General features: G+C 30.5%; 2 protein-coding genes and 1 long non-coding RNA gene across 5 annotated transcripts in view; 2 read left to right on the top strand and 1 right to left on the bottom strand.

Annotated features, from left to right (window-relative positions):
* The window catches only part of LOC111415336 (nuclear receptor corepressor smrter), a 66,870-nt gene that overhangs the window by 14,791 nt on the left and 34,638 nt on the right, over positions 1 to 17,441 (bottom strand). Inside the window, exon 8 of the mRNA XM_071201080.1 lies at positions 23 to 775. Coding sequence (XP_071057181.1) covers positions 23 to 775 — 753 coding nt within the window. The remainder of the gene's footprint in view (positions 1 to 22; positions 776 to 17,441) is intronic.
* The window catches only part of LOC139432485 (uncharacterized), a 63,745-nt gene that overhangs the window by 17,168 nt on the left and 29,136 nt on the right, over positions 1 to 17,441 (top strand). The window lies entirely within an intron of this gene.
* On the top strand, positions 12,789 to 14,565 carry LOC111415339 (zinc finger and BTB domain-containing protein 8A). Its single transcript, XM_023046961.2, has 2 exons — positions 12,789 to 13,192; positions 13,251 to 14,565. Exons 1-2 carry the CDS (start codon positions 12,940 to 12,942, stop codon positions 14,261 to 14,263), a joined length of 1,266 nt encoding a protein of 421 aa, XP_022902729.2. The 5' UTR covers positions 12,789 to 12,939; the 3' UTR covers positions 14,264 to 14,565.

Raw genomic sequence — 17,441 nt, 5'->3', positions numbered from 1 at the left:
TTAGTATTAATTTAGTAATTACCTTGATAATGATCAGGAGTTTGTCCTTCATCAGCTGTTTCAGTGGCCGATGAGTCATAATCTTCTTTCCTCGTCGGATTCTTTTCGCGATTTTCATGATTAACGGGGGGACTTTCCGCGCTAACCGTATCACTTGAGTGTCTCTCTCTTCCTCCACTAACCGGCTCCTCGCAAGAACTAGTCGACGACCCACTTTCCTCTTCATCCGTTAACGTTGGTTTCCGATCGCCCAAGCACGACTCCAACCCCAATCTCTTCCGATTGGTCGCGTAAAATCCTCGAACTTGCGACGCGGTTTTATTTAATTTTTCCCCAACTAATTGCCAATTCGCCCCCAATTCCGTTAAAGCGGCCCTTAACTGCCCCACTTCTTCTTCGGGCCAATCTTCCACGACGCCCAATCGGCGCTGAATCCGGTTAAAACAGGCCGAGCAACATTTTACAACTCCCGAGGAAACGTGGAATTCGGCTAGGAGTTGGTCTCGGACGTCTTGGGGGATTTCTTGGAGGCGTTGGGGTAACGAGCGGAGGCGTTTTACTCGGCCTCGGGCGTTGGGGCACGTTGGTAAGGGGCAATGGGTGTATCGGGAACGGACGCTTTTGCAACGGCATGTGTTGCAAATTCGACCGTTTGCCGGGACTTGATCTTCACGGAGGCCGTATAGTGAAGCTTGATTTGGGGCTAAAGGCCGAGATTGAAGTTGTGGACCTAGTTGCGAACCACAAACAATACATTGACCCTGAGTTGATTTATCTGAAATAATAAAAAAAGAATTTTAAATTAACTTGCCGAGGCAATCATATAATTATTCAAAAAAGTTATAAACCGAGGCTGCCGAGGTAACAGTTCAAATAATAATAAATCAAGTAGTTCAACTTCTTTTAATAGATATCCATTGTCAGGAAACCGAGGCAGGTATGCTACCTCAAAAACAGATAATAACATTATTTATAACCGCACATTTTGTTTTAAAACCCGAGGCAGCTATGCTGCCGAGGCAACAGTTGACGTATTAACGACTCCATAATATAACTTTATTAAATACATTTCCATAACTAAGAAGCCGAGGCAGCTATGCTGCCGAGGCAGTAGTTTTTATTACTCAAAAACAGGTAGTAACACTTTTTATAACGCATATTTTGTATTAAAAACCGAGGCAGCTATGCTGCCGAGGCAACAGTTGACGTATTAACGACTCCACAATATAACTTTATTAAACACATTTCTATAACTAAGAAGCCGAGGCAGCTATGCTGCCGAGGCAGTAGTTTTTATTATTCAAAAACAGGTAGTAATACTTTTTATAACGCACATTTTGTATTAAAAACGGAGGCAGCTATGCTGCCGAGGCAACAGTTGACGTATTAACGACTTCATAATATAACTTTATTAAATACATTTCCATAACTAAGAAGCCGAGGCAGCTATGCTGCCGAGGCAGTAGTTTTTATTATTCAAAAACAGGTAGTAATACTTTTTATAACGCACATTTTGTATTAAAAACGGAGGCAGCTATGCTGCCGAGGCAACAGTTGACGTATTAACGACTTGGTAATATAACTTTATTAAACACATTTCCGTAATTAAGAAGCCGAGGCAGCTATGCTGCCGAGGCAGTAGTTTTTATTATTCAAAAACAGGTAGTAATACTTTTTATAACGCACATTTTGTATTAAAAACCGAGGCAGCTATGGTGCCGAGGCAATGGTTGACGTATTAACGACTTCATAATATGACTTTATTAAATACATTTCCATAACTAAGAAGCCGAGGCAGTAGTTTTTATTACTCAAAAACAGGTAGTAACACTTTTTATGACGCTCATTTTGTATTAAAAACCGAAGCAGCTATGCTGCCGAGGCAACGGTTCACGTACGAATGACTAGATAGTAACTTCTTTTAATATATCTTCATAATTGAAAAACCGAGGTAGCCATGCTGCAGAGGCAGTAGTTTAATTACTCGAAAACAGATAGTGGCATTGTTTATAACGCACATTTTGTTTTAAAAGCCGAGGTAGTTATGCTGCCGAGGCAACAGTTGACGTATTAACGACTTGGTAATATTACTTTATTAAATACATTTCCGTAATTAAGAAGTCGAGGCAGCTATGCTGCCGAGGCAGTAGTTTTTATTATTCAAAAACAGGTAGTAATACTTTTTATAACGCATATTTTGTATTAAAAACCGAGGCAGCTATGCTGCCGAGGCAACAGTTGACGTATTAAACTCGATAATATAACTTTATTAAATAAATTTCCATAATTAAGAAGCCGAGGCAGCTATGCTGCCGAGACAGTAGTTTTTATTATTCAAAAACAGGTAGTAACACTTTTTATAACGGACATTTTGTATTAAAAACCGAGGCAGCTATGCTGCCGAGGCAACAGTTGACGTATTAACGACTCCATAATATGACTTTATTAAATACATTTCCATAACTAAGAAGCCGAGGCAGCTATGCTGCCGAGGCAGTAGTTTTTATTACTCAAAAACAGGTAGTAACACTTTTTATGACGCTCATTTTGTATTAAAAACCGAGGCAGTTATGCTGCCGAGGCAACAGTTCACGTACGAATGACTAGATAGTAACTTCTTTTAATATATCTTCATAATTGAAAAACCGAGGTAGCCATGCTGCCGAGGCAGTAGTTTAATTACTCAAAAACAGATAGTGGCATTGTTTATAACGCACATTTTGCTTTAAAAGCCGAGGTAGTTATGCTGCCGAGGCAACAGTTGACGTATTAACGACTTGGTAATATTACTTTATTAAATACATTTCCGTAATTAAGAAGCCGAGGCAGCTATGCTGCCGAGGCAGTAGTTTTTATTACTCAAAAACAGGTAGTAATACTGTTTATAACGCACATTTTGTATTAAAAACCGAGGCGCTATGCTGCCGAGGCAACAGTTGACGTATTAACGACTCGATAATATAACTTTATTATTTATTAAATACATTTCCATAATTAAAAAGCCGAGGCAGTAGTTTTTATTACTCAATAATAGGTAGTAACACTTTTTATTACGCACATTTTGTATTAAAAACCGAGGCAGCTATGCTACCGAGGCAACAGTTCACGTACGAATGACTAGATAGTAAGTTCTTTTAATATCTTCATAATTGAAAAACCGAAGTAGTAATTTAATTACTCAAAAACAGATAGTAACATTTTTTATGACGCACATTCTGTTTTAAAAGCCCAAACAGCTATGCTGCCGAGGCAACAATTCACGCATTGACGATTAGATAGTAACTTCTTTTAATATATCTTTATTATTAAAAAGCCGAGGCAGTAGTTTTTATTACTCAAAAACAAGTGGTAACACTGTTTATAACGCACATTTTGTTTTAAAAGCCGAGGCAATAGTTCACGTATTAGAGAGTAAATAGTATAATTTCTTTTAATATATCTCTAATATAAATGTACCTTAAGCCATTAATTATTCCTTGTTTAAAAGACTGCCTGATTAAACTTAAATAGAAAATGTATTACATTGTGTCACTAAGCCTCAGCCGAGGCGTTGTTGTCAATGTCATCTAGATCTAGGTTGATTCCGTATTAACTATAACGCCTCGACCACAAATGACCACGGTTGATATGTTAGATTGGTATAGTATTATTAATCATAATTGCCTCAGTCACAGGCAACCTCAGTTATGTTTAGATTGTCTGATTTGCAACATTTTGTATTAAAAACCGTAATTTAATAGTAATTTAATTACTCAAAAGTAACATTTTTTATAACGCATAATTTGTTTTAAACGCCGAGGCATCTACGTTGCCGAGGCAAAAGTTAACGTATTAACGACTAGATATTATAACTTCTTTTAATACATCTCCATAATTAAAAAGGCGAGGCATCCATGCTGCCGAGGCAATGTCATCTAAACTTCGTTGATTTCGTATTAATTATAGTCCTCAACATCGCTCTAAACATTTTCTTCGTATCATCTGGTTCACATTTCTTAACATTATCGTAAACATCTCTAAATATCCAACATGGTACTTTTCAACATTATGATAAATCTAGACATCGTTACGAACATCTTTTAACATAATTATTATATTTGTTGCTTTTCTAAATTGTCTCCAACATCAATAAATGTTGTCTTTGAGAAACCTCAACATTGTTTTTGTAATCTACATCAAAAATCCTTCAATTTGATATCAAACTCGCCATATTTACGACGACATAAAAAAATGAAAGAAAAACAAAATGGCGGCCACTTTGTTGATTCTTAACCTAACTTTTTTAACTTTTAAGGTAAATATACCGTGTTTGGTATCAAATTAAAGCAAATTCAATTTTATAAACGATTTTGATCACAAAAATATCGATTTTAATCAATTATTAATGTTTTGTGAAATTATTTAATTCCATAAAATCGTTCAAAAAGACTAGTTTGATGGGAAAATCGTGATCTACATCGAAAACCCTTTAATTTGATACCAAACTCGCCATATTTACGACGATATAATAAAATAAGATGAAAAAAACAAAATGACAGCCATTTTGTTGATTCTTAACCTAACTTTCTCGATTTTTAAAGTAAATATACCGTGTTTGGTCTCAAATTAAAGCAAATTCGATTTTATAAACGATTTTGATCACAAAAATATCGATTTTAATCAGTTATTAATTTTTTTGTAAAATTATTTAATTCCATAAAATCGTTCAAAAAGGCTAATTTGAGTGGGAAATCGTTATCTACATTGAAAACCCTTTAATTTGATACCAAACTCGCCATATTTATGAAGATTTAATAAAATAAGAGAAAAAAAAACAAAATGGCGGCCATTTTGTTGATTCTTAACCTAACTTTTTTAATTTTTAAGGTAAATATATCGTGTTTGGTATCAAATTAAAGCAAATTCAATTTTATAAACGATTCTGATCATACAAATATTGATTTTAATCAATTATTAATTTTTTGTGAAATTATTTAATAACATAAAATCGTTTAAAAAATCTAATTTGAGTGTGAAATCGTAATCTATATTGAAAGCCCTTTAATTTGATACCAAACTCGCTATATTTATGAAAATCTAATAAAATAAGAGAAAAAAACAAAATGGCGGCCACTTTGTTGATTCTTAACCTAACTTTCTTCATTTTTAAGGTAAATATACCGTGTTTGGTCTCAAATTAAACCGAATTCAATTTTATAAACGATTTTGATCACAAAAATATTAGTTTTAATCAATTATTATTTTTTTCTGAAATTATTTAATTTCATAAAATCATTCAAAAAGTCTAATTTGAGGGGAAAATCGTGATCTACATTGAAAACCCTTTAATTTGATACCAAACTCGCCATATTTATGAAGATCTAATAAAATAAGAGAAAAAAAAACAAAATGGCGGCCACTTTGTTGATTCTTAACCTAACTTTCTTCATTTTTAAGGTAAATATATCGTGTTTGGTCTCAAATTAAAGCAAATTCAATTTTATAAACGATTTTGATCACAAAAATTTCGATTTTAATCAGTTATTAATTTTATTGTAAAATTATTTAATTCCATAAAATCGTTCAAAAAGTCTAATTTGAGTGGGAAATCGTGATCTACATTAAAAACCCTTTAATTTGATACCAAACTCGCCATATTTACGACGATATAATAAAATAAGAGAAAAAAAACAAAATGGCGGCCATTTTGTTGATTCTTAACCTAACTTTCTTCATTTTTAAGGTAAATATACCATGTTTGGTCTCAAATTAAAGCAAATTCAATTTTATAAACGATTCTGATCACAAAAATATCGATTTTAATCGCTTATTAATTTTTTGTGAAATTATTTAATTCCATAAAATCATTTAAAAAATCTAATTTGAGTGAGAAATCGTAATCTACATTGAAAACCCTTTAATTTGATACCAAACTCGCCATATTTATGACGATATAATAAAATAACAGGAAAAAAAACAAAATGGCGGCCACTTTGTTGATTCTTAACCTAACTTTCTTCATTTTTAAGGTAAATATATCGTGTTTGGTACCAAATTAAAGCAAATTTAATTTTATAAACGATTTTGATCACAAAAATATCGATCTTAATTAATTATTAAATTTTTGTGAAATTATTTAATTCCATAAAATCGTTTAAAAAATCTTATTTGAGTGGAAATCGTAATCTACATTGAAAACCCTTTAATTTGATACCAAACTCGCCATATTTATGACGATATAATAAAATAACAGGAAAAAAAACAAAATGGCGGCCACTTTGTTGATTCTTAACCTAACTTTCTTCATTTTTAAGGTAAATATATCGTGTTTGGTACCAAATTAAAGCAAATTTAATTTTATAAACGATTTTGATCACAAAAATATCGATCTTAATTAATTATTAAATTTTTGTGAAATTATTTAATTCCATAAAATCGTTTAAAAAATCTTATTTGAGTGGAAATCGTAATCTACATTGAAAACCCTTTAATTTGATACCAAACTCGCCATATTTATGAAGATCTAATAAAATAAGAGAAAAAAACAAAATGGCGGCCACTTTGTTGATTCTTAACCTAACTTCCTTCATTTTTAAGGTAAATATACCGTGTTTGGTATCAAATTAAAGCAAATTCAATTTTATAAACGATTTTGATCACAAAAATATCGATTTTAATCAATTATTAATTTTTTGTGAAATTATTTAACTCCATAAAATCGTTTAAAAAACCTAATTTGAGTAGGAAATCGTGATCTACATTGAAAACCCTTTAATTTGATACCAAACTCGCCATATTTACGACGATATAATAAAATAAGATGAAAAAAAAAACAAAATGGCGGCCATTTTGTTGATTCTTAACCTAACTTTTTTCATTTTTAAAGTAAATATATCGTGTTTGGTATCAAATTAAAGTAAATTCAATTTTATAAACGATTTTGATTACAAAAATATCGATTTTAATCACTTATTATTTTTTTGTGAATTTATTTAACTCCATAAAATCGTTTAAAAAATCTAATTTGAGTGTGAAATCGTAATCTATATTGAAAGCCCTTTAATTTGATACCAAACTCGCCATATTTATGAAAATCTAATAAAATAAGAGAAAAAAAAAAACAAAATGGCGGCCATTTTGTTGATTTTTAACCTAACTTTTTTACCTTTTAAGGTAAATATATCGTGTTTGGTATCAAATGAAAGCAAATTCAATTCTATAAACGATTTTGATTACAAAAATATTGAATTCATTTCTTGTGAAATCAAAGATAATGCTCAATGTTGTCTTTGATATCCCTGAACATTATGGTATGAGGATAAGTTCTCATCAACATCGATTTTTAGCTAAAAAACCTTTAATTTCGCGATTTCAACTATTCGAATTTTCATTATTTGGCACCGAGAGAGAGAATTTCAGCGAATTTCAGCGATATTCTCGCATTGATAGTCCGTAAACAAGGTGATTAAACAAACAACGAATTAAGCGCGGCGAGAAAATCGCAAAATCAGCGCGTTTCCACGGTTCGTGTTTCGCAATTTTACGTTTCCACCGTCGAAAACATTTCCCATTCTTAACCAGCCGGCGGAAGCAAATAACATTAAAATTCATCGGCTAATATCGCGGTCAAATTGAAAAGGTTCGCAAATAAAACCTTAAACGAAATGAAAATAAAAAAAGAAACGAAAACGAAGTAAAATTGAGTTAAGTTAGCTTTACCCAAGGGGTTTGATGAGGAAGAGGTTTGTCTCCGTTCAAATAAAACCGTATTGTGTACGCTTGTTAAGCAGGAATAACGCGGTGGCGAATTCAAAGTACTACAATGGAAAAGGGAAATAATAAGCGGGGGCTCTCTTCAAACGAATAAACGGGGTTATCCCCGGGGATTGGATTGTTGGTGCTTTGGGAATTTGAGAAATGGGTAATAATAAGAGACGTCAACAGCAATTTTTAATGAATAGATAAATTTTAACGAATTTTTGCGATAACCCTTTATGACGGGGTTACTTGCAATAATTGGCAGAAACCGCAGTCTTTCCATTAAAAATTAATACGCGCGCCTCTCTCCCTCTGTGTGCTTTAATTTCGTTGATGCCCCCGTTTAAAATTCATGGACGATCGTCCCGTTTTCATCTTGCGGCCCGCGGGCCACTTTTTCAACCAGATTATTTAAACCAACCCACCCCCCGAAACCTCTTCTCCATTCGATTTGCCTAATTTGATTGACCGCCTAAAGGCGAAGCAACGAAACAAAAAAAAATTAATAAAAAATCTAATTACGATATTTTTTTTCTTTTCGAATTGATTGATTCGTAGTTTATGAATGTTGTGTTTGAAAATCTGCGAATCCGTTGGGATTAAACTCGGAGCGAATTAACAACAATGCCGTCACACCGACGGCTCTCAATCTCCCGTTTCGATTAACGTTTCGATAACGTCCCCATCGCACCGGCAATTAACGAATTGTCCTTTGGGGTTCGTTCAAATTGACAACAACTTCGCTTTGAACGATGAATCGTTTTTGATTTGCCGGTAATCTCGTTTTCGCGATATGATGTTAAATTAAGGGGCTTAAATCGAGTAACAAAAACGGTTCGAATTCTTTTTTGGGCTATCTAATTTTTCGATACGAAAACTTTATTCCCTTTGGAATAGAAGGAAGCGGAGGAGAGTAGTACTAACCGTGGGGATAAAGAGCAAACATTAGGCAAGATTAAACACGGCGAGAGAAGCGGCGGGAACGCGATAATTGGGAGGTTGGGTGCCGGTTGGAGCGAACGAGTCCGCTAATCCGGCTTAATTAGTCGGGAAAATCAACAGTTTCCGCCGACGCAAAGTTCCCGAACCCCGGCCGTGCTAATTGGGACGACGCGAAACGCGGACTTAAGGTTCTAAGGGGCCCTTGGACCACTTTATGTACATATTTGTAATATTCGGGGTTTCTAGAACCAAAAATTTTACACTTAATTATAATAAATCGTGGCGTATTATTTGTATTAGATACAAAATCATAAATAATTTGATTTAAATCGAAAAATTTTTAGTTTGAGACATCACCGAAAAAGGTAAGAATAATAATAAAAACTCGGATGATGATAAAATTGATTCCAATCGAATCAGAATTAAATTTCCTTTAAAAAGAGTCCAAACTCGACGGATTTATCTCGCTTATTTATCGAGATAATAATCGAGTTATTATCAAAGATGGCGGATTATTATCACATTTTTAATTACGAGTTTGATATCAAAATAATTAAAGTATAAAATCTTATTAATTTATGTTATCAATGATAATAAATGATAGGGTGAAAAGGTAATAAAAATAATAATTTAAGTAATAATAATTCGAAAATAATTTGTTACAAAATCGATTTATTCGATATAAATCGAAAATTTTTTGTTTTAAAAAATCACCGATAAAGGTAATAATAATAATAAAACCTCGGATGATGAAAAAATTGATTCTAATCGAATCAGAATTGAATTTCCTTTAAAAAGAGTCCAAACTCGGCGGATTTATCTCGCTTATTTATCGAGATAATAACTATTTTAATCGAGTTATTATCAAAGATGGCGGATTATTATCACGTTTTTAATTACGAGTTTGATATCAAAATAATTAAAGTATAAAATGTTATTAATTTATGTCTTCAATGATAGTAAGTGATGTGGTAAAAAGGTAATAAAAATAATAATTTAGGTAATAATGATTAAAATTAATTCAAAATCGAAAATAATTTGTTACAAAATCGATTTATTCGATATAAATCGAAAATTTTTTGTTTTAAAACATCGTCGAAAAAGGTAATAATGATAATAAAACCTCGGATGATGATAAAATTGATTCTAATCGAATCAGAAATAAATTTCCTTTAAAAAGAGTCCAAACTCGACGGATTTATCTCGCTTATTTATCGAGATAATAACTATTTTAATCGAGTTATTATCAAAGATGGCGGATTATTATCACGTTTTTAATTACGAGTTTGATATTAAAATAATTAAAGTATAAGATCTTATTAATTTATGTTTTCAATGATAATAAGTGATGTTGTGAAAAGGTAATAAAAATAATAATTTAGGTAATAATGATTAAAATTAATTCAAAATCGAAAATAATTTGTTACAAAATCGATTTATTCGATATAAATCGAAATTTTTTTGTTTTAAGACATCGTCGAAAAAGGTAATAATGATAATAAAACCTCGGATGATGAAAAAATTGATTCTAATCGAATCAGAAATGAATTTCCTTTAAAAAGAGTCCAAACTCGACGGATTTATCTTGCTTATTTATCGAGATAATAACTGTTTTAATCGAGTTATTATCAAAGATGGCGGATTATTATCACGTTTTTAATTACGAGTTTGATATCAAATTAATTAAAGTATAAAATCTCATTAATTTATGTGATCAATGATAATAAGTGATAGGGTGAAAAGGTAATAAAAATAATAATTTTGGTAATAATGATTAAAATTAATTCAAAATTGAAAATAATGTGTCACAAAATCGATTTATTCGATATAAATCGAATTTCTTTCATTTTGAAACATTGTCAAAAATGATAATAATAATAATAAAACCTCGGATGATGATAAAATTGATTCTAATCGAAGCAAAAATAAATATGCTTTAAAAAGAGTCTAAACTCGTTGATTTTATCTCGCTTATTTATCGAGATAATAACTATTTTAATCGAGTTATTATCAAAGATGGCGGATTATTATCACGCTTTTAATTACAACTTTTACGAGTTTGATATCAAATTAATTAAAATATAAAATTTCATTAATTTATGTGATCAATGATAATAAGTGATAGGGTGAAAAGGTAATAAAAATAGTAATTTTGGTAATAATGATTAAAATTAATTCAAAATTGAAAATAATGTGTCACAAAATCGATTTATTCGATATAAATCGAATTTCTTTTATTTTGAAACATTGTCAAAAATGATAATAATAATAATAATAAAACCTCGGATGATGATAAAATGGATTCTAATCGAAGCAAAAATGAATATGCTTTAAAAAGAGTCCAAACTCAATGGTTTTATCTCGCTTATTTATCGAGATATTAATTATTTTAATCGAATTATTATCAAAAATGGCGGATTATTATCATATTTTTTAATTTTTATATTTTTTAATAAAATTGCGCTGAGTTAGGTATCAAATTAATTAAAATATAAAATCTTATTAATTTATATCCTCAATGATAATAATTGATATAGTAAAAAGGTAATAAAAATAATAATTTTGGTAATAACGATTAAAATTAATTCAAAATCGAAAATAATATGTCACAAAATCGATTTATTCGATATACATCGATTTTTTTTTGTTTTAAGACATAATTGAGAAAGGTAATAATAATAATAAAAACTCGGATGATGATAAAATTGATTCCAATCGAATCAGAATTAAAGAACCTTTAAAAAGAGTCCAAACTCGACGGTTTTATCTCGCTTGTTTGTCGAGATAATAACTATTTTAATCGAGTTATTATCAAAGATGGCGGATTATTACCACATTTATAACAACTTTTGTGATTTTTAATAAAATTGCACCGAGTTTGGTATCAAATTAATTAAAATATTAAAATTTATTAATTTATATTCTCAATGATAATAAGTGATGTGGTAATAAGGTAATAAAAATAATAATTTAAGTAATAATGATTAAAATTAATTCAAAATCACAAATAATTGGTTACAAAATCGATTTATTCAATATAAATCGCAAATTTTTTGTTTTAAGACATCATCGAAAAAGGTAATAATAATAATAAAAACTCGAATGATGATAAAATTGATTTTAATCGAAGCAAAAATCAATTTCCTTTAAAAAGAGTACAAACTCGATGATTTTATCTCGCTTATTTACCGAAATATCAGTCATTTTAATCGAATTATTATCAAAAATGGCGGATTATTACCACATTTATTACAACTTTTGTGATTTTTAATCAAATTGCACCGAGTTTGGTATCAAATTAATCAGGATTTAAAATCGCATTGATTTATACCCTCAATGATAATAAGTTGCGGGGTAAAAATTTCTCAATATATCATTTTAATATCATTTTGTAGATTTTGAACGATTTTAAAGATAAACGAGATGCAAATATATATATATCATTCGCTTAATATCATTTTATTATAAAAGTCTGTACTAAATTAAAATCATATCATCTTTAATAATATATCATTTATTTAATATTAATATCATTTTCGTAAATTTTAAAGGTGAACGGTTTTAAATAATATTAATTAATACGTTATTTAGTTTTAATCAATCTCGGATTAAAATCGCTTTAATGGATATATCATTAATTCGATATCATTTTATCGATTCGGGCGATTTTAGCGATAAATATGTCGTGTTTGGGCTCATTTTGTAGCGTTTTTTGCGCGGGAGCTCCTTTTCGAAATGAATTTTTGATACCGACGCTTCGATAAAATCCGCTTATTAAAAATTCATGTCCGGACATTACGCCAATGAAGAAATTTCCGCGGCGGGACTCAATTTAAACGCGCTTATCTGTTCTCACCGCCGCCATTAGTAGATTATCTTTGTAATAACACCGTAAAAAAGGAGCGGGTTTTTAAAAATTCATCGCCGGCTCAATTATAGATATAGATAGGTGTAGATTATGTATCTCTCTCTTCGTCGCGTGTTCTACTCGCGCTAATTATTCGAATAATCAATCGCGATTTTTTTTGGTGCTTGTGTTGTTGTGGTTCCCTTGGGGTGGTGATGATGATGTTTTGGGGATCGCGAATCGTCGGCGGGATCCTTTCCCCCACCACTCCACCACCGCCGATTTGAATTTATGGAGTTATAAACGACGATTATAAAGTGTGTTATGAACAGTCGGACGCGACGTGTCATCGAGAGCTTTTCAAAGAATTTAAAGTGCTCCTAAAATACTTTAAATACTTTTTTTTAAAAAAAATGTATTCGTTGTATCGCGCGTGGTTGTCGTTAACCCCGAATTTAGCGCCTCCGATCCCGGTGCAGAATTCCCCGTTAAATTTAAGCGGCGCCGGGGGGAGCGGAAGTTGCACCGGAAGTGGAAACCCCCAATTTAGCGGATCCCCGGATGTTATCTTGCAAGTTGGGCCGAGTTTGACTGAATTCTCCGCGCATAGAACTGTTTTAAGTGCACACAGTGGGTTTTTTAAAGCGTCCCTAATTAACCGAGCAGGTAAAAAGAATTGCTTAATTATTTAATTAATTAATTAATTAAATAAAGTTCTTTTTAGACCCGACCCCCATCGTCGTCCCCAACGTAAACGTCGACGAATTTTCCTCGCTTCTAACATTCATGTACACCGGATATTTAGACCTAAACATCAACAACATTTACAACATCCTCCTCGCGACCCACATCCTCCACATGCCGCGAGCTTTAGAGTTATGCCGCAGCTTTTTGATGCAAAACCAACCCACAACCATCGAAAACCGAACCAAACTCATCAAACCAATCCCAAGCAGAAAACCCCCAATCCCGCATCAACCCATTTTCCCCCCAATCGCTTTTAATCTCACAAAATCCGAAGAAACCCCGTTTAAAGCAGTCTCAAATCACGAATTAATCCTAAATCAACCGTCCACTTCAAAAATGGACGTCGAAATTGTAAAGGAAAAAATAGATAGGAAATCAGAAAAATCCTCAATTCGCCACAAACTAAAAAACAACGACAAAGTAATCATAGACGTGGCGTGTTGCGACGGGCCAGTTCGATTTCATCGCGTTTTAAATAAAAATTACGGAAGCACCGACGTCGAAAATGAATACCAAATCGAAAAGGTCAACAGAAACGAAGCAATGAATAAGTTGATGAATGAAAATATTAATAAGCGAAACGATTCGGAGGAAAAAAATTCCGAAATTTTTACGTGTTTGTATTGCAACCACACGTTTAAATCGCAATATTGTTATCAAAAACACGCGCGGCGACATTTAAACCCTGTCAGTTTGGATTCGAAAATGATGGGGAATGAGGCGAGTGGAGGTGGTGGAAGTGTTCCTCAAAAACGCGAGGTGAAACCTTTGGATATGAACGTGCAATATTATCCGTGCAAAACGTGCGGATCGAAATTTCCGAGTTACTATTTCGTGCATAAACATAGGAAGTTGTGCCACGCGGAGGAAATGGCCGATAATAATAATAAGAATAACGAGATCGTCGCGGAGAATCGGTCGCAAAATTCGAATGATAGCGGTAAAACGAGTGTTGTTATCGATGTCGTCGAAACTGATGATGTGAAATGAATAAAAATTGGAAAAAAAATTTGTTTAGAATTAATAATCAGTATTAAAATTAATTAATTGGTGTGTTATTGGAAAAAAAGTAGTTTTAGTATTTTAAATTAATGTAAATAAATGATGTTCGCGAAAAATGCTTTAATTTGATACCCCACACGGTATATTTTTGTTAAAATTTATCATTGACAGCTGTCAAATAAACTTCAAATTTGACAGGTTAAGAAAAAATTGTTTAATTTTCAATAAATGATTTAATTTGATACCCAACACGATATATTTTCGAATAAAAATGATGAAGATGTAATTAAAATTATTTTGACAGCTTAAAATTTGACAGTTAATAAAATATTAAGAAATTTTTATTCTTTGTTACAAGAAATGATTTAATTTGATACCAAACACGGTATATTTTCGTTGAAATTTATGATTACCAGCTGTCAAATAACCTTCAATTTGACAGCTAAAAAAAAATTTTAATATATATTTATTTAATTCTCATTAAATGATTTAATTTGATACCAAACACGATATATTTTCGAATGAAACTGATGAAAATGTAATTAAAATTATTTTGACAGCTGTCAAATTAATTTAAAATTTGACAATTAATAAAATATTAAGAAATTTTTATTGTTTCTACAAGAAATGATTTAATTTGATACCAAACACGGTATATTTTCGTTTAAATTCACGATTACCAGCTGTCACATAACCTTCAATTTGACAGCTAAAAAAAAATTTAATATATATTTATTTAATTTACATTAAATGATTTAATTTGATACCAAACACGATATATTTTCGAATGAAACTGATGAAGATGTAATTAAAATTATTTTAACAGCTGTCAAATTAATTTAAAATTTGACAGTTAACAAAATATTATGAAATTTTTATTTTTTGTTACAAGAAATGATTTAATTTGATACCAAACACGGTATATTTTTGTTAAAATTTGATTGACAGCTGTCAAATAGACTTTAAATTTGACAGCTAAAATAAATTTAAATATTTAATAATTTAATTCTCACTAAATGATTTAATTTGATACCCAACACGATATATTTTCGAATGAAAATGATAAAGATGTAACTAAAATTATTTTGACAGCTGTCAAATTAATTTAAAATTTGACAGTTAATAAAATATTAAGAAATTTTTATTCTTTGTTACAAGAAATGATTTAATTTAATACCAAACACGGTATATTTTCGTTGAAATTTATGATAACCTTCAATTTGACAGCAAAAAAAAATTTTAATATATATTTATTTAATTCTCATTAAATGATTTAATTTGATACCAAACACGATATATTTTCGAATGAAACTGATGAAGATGTAATTAAAATTATTTTGACAGCTGTCAAATTAATTTAAAATTTGACAATTAATAAAATATTAAGAAATTTTTATTGTTTCTACAAGAAATGATTTAATTTGATACCAAACACGGTATATTTTCGTTAAAATTTATGATTGACAGCTGTCAAATAGACTTTAAATTTGACAGCTAAAATAAATTTAAATATATAATTATTTAATACTCATTAAATGATTTAATTTGATACCCAACACGATATATTTTCGAATAAAAATGATGAAGATGTAATTATAATTATTTTGACAGCTGTCAAATTAATTTAAAATTTGATAGTTAAGAAAAATAAATATCAAATTATTTAAATTTAAAAAAAATGATTTAATTTGATTCCAAACACGAAATATTTTCGAGGAAAAATGATGAAGATATAATCACAATCATTTTGACAGCTGTCAAAATTGAAATTTGACAGTTATCATTTAATAAACATTAAATTACTTAATTTTGAAAAAAAAATGCTTTAATTTGATACCCAATATAATTACGTATTTATTTAAAAAATATATTGACAGCTGTCAAATTGAAGTAAAAATTTGACAGCTAAAATAATTCTCAGATAATAATTTAAATTGATATCTGACACCACATATGTTCGGGTAAAATCGTCGAAGATGTATTTAAAATTATTTTGACAGCTGTCACATAATTTCGAAATTTGACAGTTAACAAAATTTAAAAATCAAAAAATGATTTAATATGATACCCAACACGATATATTTTGGGGTAAAATCGACCAAGTTACATTTATAATTGTTTTGACAGCTGTCAAAATATCTTTGAAATTTCGAAGTAATCACAAAATTGATTTTATTTTGAAAGTCCGCTTTAATTTTACACCGGACGTGATGTTTTTACGATTAAATTCAAATATGAAATGACAACTGTCAAAATTTAAACGTCAAGTTTGACGTTTGTAACATATATTATCGAAATAGGTCGAGTTTGGGCTCGTTTTAAACGATTTTTAATGCTTGTTAAAATTAATTTAGTTTCAACAATCTCATAAACAAATTAAATGACAACTCTCAAAATCCAAACGTCAATATTTTGACGTTTCTAACATATATTATCGAAATAGATTGAGTTTGGGCTCGTTTTAAACGATTTTTAATGCTTGTTATGATTAATTTAGTTTCAACAATCTCATAAACAAATTAAATGACAACTGTCAAAATCGAAACGTCAATATTTTGACGTTTCTAACATATATTATCGAAATAGATCGAGTTTGGGCTCGTTTTAAACGATTTTTAATGCTTGTTGTACTTAATTTAGAATCAATAATCTCAAAAAAAAAGTAAGTAATAACTGTCAAAATCGAAACGTCAATATTTTGACGTTTCTAACATATATTATCGAAATAGGTCGAGTTTCGGCTCGTTTTAAACCATTTTTAATGCTGGTCACACTTACTTTAGAATCAATGATCTCAAAAAAAAAAGTAAGTAACAACTGTCAAAATCTAAACGTCAATATTTTGACGTTTGCAACATTTATTATCGAAGTAGGTCGAGGTTGGGGTCGTTTTAAACGGTTTTTAATGCTTGTTGTACTTAATTAAATATCAACAATCTCAAAAAAAAAAAAAGTAAGTGACAATTGTCAAAATCCACATGTCAATATTTTGACGTTTGCAACTGTTATTATCGAAATGCGTCGAGGTTGGGCTCGTTTCAAATGATTTTTAATGCTTGTTACGCTTAATTTAGTTTCAAAAATCTCAAAATAAATTAAATGACAACTGTCAAAATCCAAACGTCAATATTTTGACGTTTTCAGCATATATTATCGAAATATGTCG

Source organism: Onthophagus taurus, unplaced genomic scaffold (assembly GCF_036711975.1).
Source record: "Onthophagus taurus isolate NC unplaced genomic scaffold, IU_Otau_3.0 ScKx7SY_16, whole genome shotgun sequence".
Taxonomy (NCBI): domain Eukaryota; kingdom Metazoa; phylum Arthropoda; class Insecta; order Coleoptera; family Scarabaeidae; genus Onthophagus; species Onthophagus taurus.
Note: the sequence above shows the minus strand (reverse complement) of the source record. Positions and strands in the feature narration are given on the sequence as shown.

Coding starts and splice junctions, on each gene's coding strand:
- LOC111415339 (XM_023046961.2), top strand. CDS start 12,940: ATGTATTCGTTGTATCGCGCGTGGTTGTCGTTAACCCCGAATTTAGCG. Junction 13,193..13,250: donor GTCCCTAATTAACCGAGCAG/GTAAAAAGAATT, acceptor AGTTCTTTTTAG/ACCCGACCCCCATCGTCGTC.